The sequence below is a fragment of the Erythranthe guttata genome, chromosome 5, assembly GCF_056151865.1.
Source record: "Erythranthe guttata isolate IM_541 chromosome 5, IM_541, whole genome shotgun sequence".
Lineage (NCBI taxonomy): Eukaryota > Viridiplantae > Streptophyta > Magnoliopsida > Lamiales > Phrymaceae > Erythranthe > Erythranthe guttata.
In genome coordinates, this window is record NC_142537.1 from 8,372,847 (window position 1) to 8,380,306 (window position 7,460).

The 7,460-nt window shown below is 31.2% G+C and overlaps 1 protein-coding gene across 4 annotated transcripts; it reads left to right on the forward strand.

Moving 5' to 3' along the window:
* Window positions 1-852: 852 nt before the first annotated feature.
* On the forward strand, window positions 853-7,240 carry LOC105954139 (uncharacterized). Of its 4 annotated transcripts, XM_088818763.1 has the most exons (9): window positions 854-992; window positions 1,203-1,275; window positions 4,568-4,633; window positions 4,771-4,872; window positions 5,059-5,143; window positions 5,891-5,950; window positions 6,323-6,368; window positions 6,824-6,887; window positions 6,973-7,240. In XM_088818763.1, the coding sequence occupies exons 6-9, from the start codon at window positions 5,924-5,926 to the stop codon at window positions 7,193-7,195; spliced, it is 360 nt and encodes a 119-aa protein (XP_088674889.1). In that variant the 5' UTR covers window positions 854-992; window positions 1,203-1,275; window positions 4,568-4,633; window positions 4,771-4,872; window positions 5,059-5,143; window positions 5,891-5,923; the 3' UTR covers window positions 7,196-7,240. The 4 variants fall into 4 exon arrangements, with proteins under 4 accessions (XP_088674891.1, XP_088674889.1, XP_088674888.1 ...); XM_088818765.1 differs by lacking the exon at window positions 4,568-4,633 and having other exon boundaries at window positions 853-992; window positions 6,824-6,890; window positions 6,975-7,240; XM_088818762.1 differs by lacking the exon at window positions 4,568-4,633.
* The last annotated feature ends 220 nt before the right edge of the window (window positions 7,241-7,460 follow it).

Here is a 7,460-nt window from a genome sequence, read left to right on the forward strand (position 1 = left end):
GAACAAAAAAATTGAAGATTGGTTTTTTGAATTTCAATTTAAAAATAAATTAAATACATGTTTAAATAAGGAAACCCCAAAACTAATATAATTAATGCTATGTGTCCAATCTTGCTAAATCATAATATATATATATATATATATATATATATATATATATATATATAGATTAAAAAATCAGAAAACTGAACTTTAATTTTTTCGGAGAAATAAAGTAAAATTAGGGTTTTACTCAAAAAAAATAAAAAAATAAAGTAAAATTAGGGTTTTATAACTATCTTATTCTTCAAGTTTGTTCGAAATATAGATGTTAATATGAAGTTTATCTGGAACTGTTTCATTTCAAGAATCTAATTCATATTTTCTGATTCAAATATCAATTTTTTATATGTGAGTTTGCATCAATTTCCTCGCATCAATTTGCAATTAGTTGAAATCCCAATACGCGAGGACAATGAAGATATGCATCTTGAACAATATAAGTTACAGTCGAGAATGAAAAATAATACATATCATTTTCACAATGATCTAGTAAATGTTATAATATTTTGTCGAAGAATTCATAAAATGTTAGCTGCTTTAATGTTTATTCAATTTGTTGTTAATTTCCTTCTAGGCTTCCACTTTTTCTCATTTTCAGAAAACCATCATCTTGTACTATTGCTTGAAAAATTAATAAATGCTCAATATTCTTCTACATATATGATTGAAAACGAGATATTTTCCGTGTATACACACATGCATTCCTGTTATTGTCATGTGTCTTATTATTGTCTAGTTTTCGTTCTCTCTTTCTACAAAAGAAAATGTGAGTTAGTAAGTTCTTACGTTCGTTTTCTTTTTTTTTTTTTTCTTTTGGTAATTCATTGCAGTTTTATATGCAATCGTGAATTTAAATAGAGAGTAATGGTGTTGGCTGGAAGAGCAATCAAGATCGAGATGAAATGCCAAAATACCAAAGAGAATAGCAATCAGTTTTCAGCATTACCAAAGTAAGTTCGGTACAAGTACAAGCGGTTCGGTTTTAGTTAATGAAATGCCATAGAGAAATTTATATATCTTTTCTCATTTTTCAGAAAATTCAGTTCTACCTTATCTGGACGAATTTACCGACGATAACATTTTTTTTGGATTTGGTATTAAGTTTGGCAATGCAAACTGATATTTCGATTTTTCTAATGTTGGGTTTAATGAATGGACAGGCCTATTAGAATTGGATATTGGGCTTCGGAAATCCAAGAAATGGCTAATGAAGAGTCCACAAGACATAGTAAGGTAATGTCAAACCCTTCCAATATATTTTACATCTTGAAAAATCGTATACTGGCTAAAAATGGTTAATGCTAATACGTTAAATTAGCTGGCATGTTGGTGGATGGATAAGGCAAAATTTTATTGCGTATCGCTGCATTGACTGCCGGTCTTATCACGGCAGATTTTCTCACATTCTATAACACTCATTTTCCCTGCCCCCATTCATTCTCATATCGCCATCTCTCTATTTTCCTTTCAGTTTTCTACTTTTCTTCTCATCATTTTCTCAGATTTAAGGCTTTTGCTTTATCTTTAGTTGAAAATGATGAGATTTGTGTTTGATATTTTTTAGTTTTCGATTGTGCTCTTTTTTTTCTTTCTTATTTTTTGTTGGTCCCCGGACCTTATCTCCTCAGATGCATTCGACATTCCGTTTTCTATCTTCGAACCATTTTTCTGGATTGAAGGCTTTTGATTTATTTCTGGTTCAAAATCAGATGACACATCTGATTTGACATATATATATATATATATATATATATATATATATATATATATATATATATATATATATATATATATATATATATATATATATATATATATATATATATATATATATATTTTGACTTTTATATTTTTTGTTCCTCCTTCCCCTAGTTGATTTACTCATCCATTTCTTTCCGTTCAATTTTCATTATTTCTCGGGAAATTCTTGAAAACATGGCAGCTTTTACTATGGATTTGGGTGAAATCATCTATATAGTATATCTTGATTTGAAAATTAATTTTTTTGAATTCAATATTCACCAAACCATCTCTCTTTGCATTATTCAAACTACCTAAAGAGTCCTATGCACTACTGCACAATCCACCCCTCAGTAGCGAATCTCAATTTTGTTTTTGCAAAATTAGATGTTCAAAAGTGAGAACTAATGGTTCCTATGTTATATGTTAATATCTTTGTCTTTGGGTGTGACGAACGAAAATGAACTCAAACAATTGTCTTCAGCGTCACATGTGTGGTAAAGATATAGTTGTTAGATACATCAAATGCAATTTGAAGGATTATTGCGTTCTCAGCATCACTAAGTTGTGAATAAGTTTGTTGTTGAAGATACTTTTCATTCCAGTGTTTCAGTTTTATGTTAAGCTACTAAAATTATATCTTTTGCATCTGGAAATTCTTTGACTGGAACCAATCTTGTGACGTGGGCTTCCAAATTGTCACAGCCGAAGAATTTCCATGACACAAGATTTTAGTAGTCAAACAATTGAGCATTGAAGTATAAAATGTCACCAACAACAAAAGTTCTCAACATTTAATAATGCATGGAATGGCGGATAGTTCTTCTTATTGCATCTGGTGCATTATAAAACTATTTCTTCATCATTCTTGTGACATTGATGACAATTGTTTGAGTCACTCTGTCATACTCGAAGACAAAATTTTTTAACATAAAAATCTATAGTTCTCACTTTAGAATATCTTGTTTTGTGAAGAAGTTATGAGAGAGAATGAATGTTATGAGATGTGTTATTGAACTTTCAAAGTTATTGGTGTTAGAAAAGTGTTTTCCATATTTCAAATACGACTGAGAATGAGTATACATATGATATGAATTACTTACCGAGTCATGAAAAACTATTTATTTTGCGTTTTCGGCTTTGACAAAATAATTTTTTCTCCTGCACTATAACATTAATCTGTTTCATTTTGAAGCAATGGTATATTTATAATCATTTCAAAAATCACATTAATATTTCTGCACCATTAAATAGTGATACATCTGAAATCTTCACGATTTGCTTATTACTGTAAAAAGATCTTTCCGATTGAGTATTCAGTTATGCAGAGAGATCTGTGCGATGTGGTAATAATTGTAATTTTGATGATTGTTATGGAGTCAATAAAATATGTATTAACCAAAGTGATCTTTACTCTTTAGTCTGCAATATTGTTAAAAATGCATTTGGAAGAACATTTTTTGTACAATAATAGACACAATCTGTTATAAAAGATATTCAAATGCTCTGCAAACTTCATGATGATCAATTGGTATCTATAACTGCTAGCTGATAATTTTGTATAAAGAACCAATTCTGGTTGTTACATCGAATGATGTACTATCAAAGATAAATACACTAATTAAACTATAAGATAAGGGCCCCCCTTTTTTTTCTTTCAATTTTCATGATGCTCCCAAAAAATATTGAATTCATCATGCAAATTCATAGTAAGAAAATGCTCGAAGCAGCACATCATGTAATAATGTCGAAAATAATTTATTATTATTACCTGCAGTGTTCAAGAACACAAGAAAAAACGTCGAAAATAAATTATTATTACCTGCAGTGTCCCACAGTCCTAGGTTGACTGTGCTGCCATCCACAACTAAATTTGCTCTGAAGTTGTCGAAAACTGTAGGACCATAATCCTGTAATACGAAATAAGATATAACTATCATGATGCTCCCCAAAAAAAATCATGAAGCCTAAATACTTTTAGAGCAAAATTATTCTCCTGAAAGACTTTGATAATTGCAGTAATGTAAATTTTAATTATTGAACACAATTAATTATGGTATTGAAGAAAATTGATTTTCTCATGCATTTGTTGACACTTATTACGTGCCCTTATAAAACACTTGAAATTCGAATAACCAAAAAAGTCTTCAGATTTCTATCATTTTTATGGCTTGTGCGCGGGGAACAATGAAGATAGTCAGGATTTGCATCTTGAACAATATAGCTTACAGTGGATAATGGAAAATAAGAATTTTCATTTTCACGGTGTTATATATTTGATGGATATTCTTCAAATTCTAGAGGAATATTTGGTCAATGAGCTTCCATACATTTGCGTGTATGTATTGGCCATCGCTGTTTGGAAATAAGTATTGAAGTGTTGAATGCTGTTTCCTTTTGATTTAATGAAAATGGCTTAGAGAGTAAAATCTGTTAGGTGCAAAAGAATAGTTCATAGGTCGTTGGTTTTAATTTGGTATCGAGGCTAAAAAAGTTTTGTTGAGCTTCAAAGTTTTATGCATTTCATCAAAACAACATCAGAGATCTATGTTAACCTGTGATATCACTGTATAACTTATTAGCAGTTGGGTAGATGTTTGTACGTTGTGGTAAACTAACCGAACTAAAAACAAAGCTTTAATTTGTATCGAATACTGAACTGCTATCCATATTTCACAGTTTTGGCTTGGTACCGGTTTTTTGGTTTTAGTGTACTCAACTGATCGTAACACTGATTTTCTTTGAATTTATATTCAATTTCTGGTTTCCATTTTTCTCATTTCAGAAAACCCTCCTCTTGTGGAAATATGATTGAAGAGAAGTTTTGCATGTATATATATGTTCATTCCTGGTATTGTGATATGCCTTACTATTAGCTAGTTTTTGTTGTTTTCTTCTACCAAAGAGAATGCGAGTTATAAGTTTTTGTTTTTATTCAATGGAAATTTTACATGTAATCCTGAATCTAAATAGAGAATAATGGTGCAGGCTGGAAGAGCAATCAAGACCAAGATGAAATTTTGGAAATTTCCGAGGAGCAATCAAGACCAATAATGGCAATCGGTTTTCAGCATTGCCAAAATATATTTGGTATAATTTCCATGCTGTTCAGTTTAGTCAATGAAATATAATTAGTTGTCTCATTTGTCAGAAAATCCAGTTCTCTCGGATCTTTATGAATTTACCGAACCGAACCAAACCAAATTGTTTGGTTTTGGGTATCAAGTGTCGCAATGATATTTTTGTTTTCTAATTTTGGGTTTTCTGAATGAACAGGCCTATTGGCAGTGCATATTGGGCTTAGATACTCTCATTCGGAAATCCAAGAAATTGCTTGTAGAAATTCACAAACCGTTGTAAGGTATTGTCAAGCCCATCCAATATGTTTTATATCTTGGGAATCCGTATATTGCTGCTGCCAGCTAATAATTGTTAATGCTAATACGTCAATTGAGTTGGTGAGTTGGTGGATGGATAAGGCAGAATTTATTGCGAACCGCTGCATTGAGTGCCGACCTTATCAAGGCAGATTTTCTCACCATTATATAACACGCATTCTCCGTGCACCAATTCATCCACCATATCTCCATTTCTCTATTTCTCTTTCAGTTTTCTTCTCATCATTTTTTCAGATTTAAGAATTTTGCTTTATTTTGGTTGAAAAGCAGATGAGATTTGTGTTAATATTTGTAAGTTTTTAGTTTTATTTAGTTTTTAAATGATGCCGATATTTTTTTCCTTATTCTTCTTGCCCCCTCACCTCCCATATCCTTAGTTGTATTCGACATTCAGTTTTCCATCTTCTAACCATGGATTCGAGGCTTTTTATTACTTCTGGTTCAAAATCAGAGGACATATCTGCTTTGAGTCGCATAATTTTTTTTATTTTTGTTTTTGAATTTTGTATTTTTCGAATTTTCGTTCCCCATCGCCTAGTTGATTAGTGTATCCATATCTTTCTGTTCAGGTTTTATTCATTTCTACTTTGGATTAGAATTTAGAATGAGATCATAAATATTTCATCTCGATTTGAAGATTAGTTTTCTAGGACAAGTTTACATGTCGTAGTTATGTTGCTTCTCTTTCTGATGATTTTTTTTCCTTGTAGAGTTATTAATGAAGATTATCCTCTACTGGTAATATGCAGATGAACAAGCTCAACTTAAAGGTAAATTATCGACTTTCTCCTACTAATTAAAAGAGTAAATTTTTCAAATGCCATTGCTGCGTTTATCTTTTCTAAACTATTTATTGTAGTTAAATTATTTTGATTAATACATTCATGTTTCCAAGAGGGATCTGATGTTGTTTTTGATAAAAATATATAGTCATCAATCACGAAATGATTTAGTAAATAACCTTATCATTATTAACTTAATCGACAGATCTTACATTATATTTTTCTTTTTGAGAGGATTATATTCCGATCTGTAGATCTCTTCTAATACACTACAATACCAACTTTTTCATAAATGAAGATATTCAAAACTGAGGACAATGAGTTCCTATGTTAACATGTTTTTGTCTTTGGGTATGACAGGTGAAAAAAAGCGACTCGAATAATTGTCATCAGTGCCACATTCAAGGTAACTTTAACTTTTGTTAGGAGGTTTTAACTTTCACCTGTATGGCTGTATTACACTTTTTGTTTGGAAAATGAATTTGATATCTCTTATCCTCTTGTTACTGATATGGATTTTGATGCCTCCAAACGAAATCGAAGCGTCTTAAAATGGTCTCTTGTTCTTGCATGTTAGTATTTTTTTATGCCAGACTTAAAACTTGACATCAACGAAAAGATTCAAAAAACAAAATATATTATTGATATGGATTATACTTTCGTGTGGAAAATTGGTTTGATACCCTTGTTTTCTCGTTATTGATATTAGATTTGATGTTACAGAAGAAACTCGAAGTGCCTCAAGATAGTATTCAACCTGAAATTATTAAATTGCATATATGATATTACTAGGTTAAGATACGCATAACAAATAGAATTATTATTAAATGTAATTTTTTTTTCTTTTTTTTTGTCGAACAGGCTTATCGGTTGCAGGACTACGGCTTCCCAAAGCAAACCTTAGCCATGAGTATCAACTGAAAAAATGGTGGATATTTCGAACCAATTTATTTTCTCGATAATTCTCTGCTCCAATATGCAAAATGTTGATTTTAGAACTTATGTTGTGCAGCGGTAACTGCAAATCATCAGTATTTGATATTCACCGAAGCTGTTCAAACTGTTCGTGCAAGCTTTGTTTGTGTTATATGTCAGGATGTTAGAAACGGCTTTGTTTCTGACTGTAAACTGACAAATAAAGGTAACATTATTTGTCCACCTCAAGGCATGGGGGGCTGTGGTCCTAGGATTCTGGAGTTGAAGTCCACATATCTAGTTACCTGGATATCGTAACTGCTAATGAAAGTATTAGAGTCCATATCTACAAGGACTAATGAGGTAAAGTCAAAGTTGGCTAGTATGTTTTATTTACCTACCAATTGCTTAAAATGAGTTCGTATATTAATACATGGTTCTTTGGGTGTGACAGGAAAACAAGCGACTCAAATAATTGTCATCAGTGTCACAGAAACGACAAAGAAATTGTTATGCAATGCCCCTAGTGCAAGCAGAAGAATAACACACATTCCCTGTTTCTGGGTTATTTTTGGTGAAATCC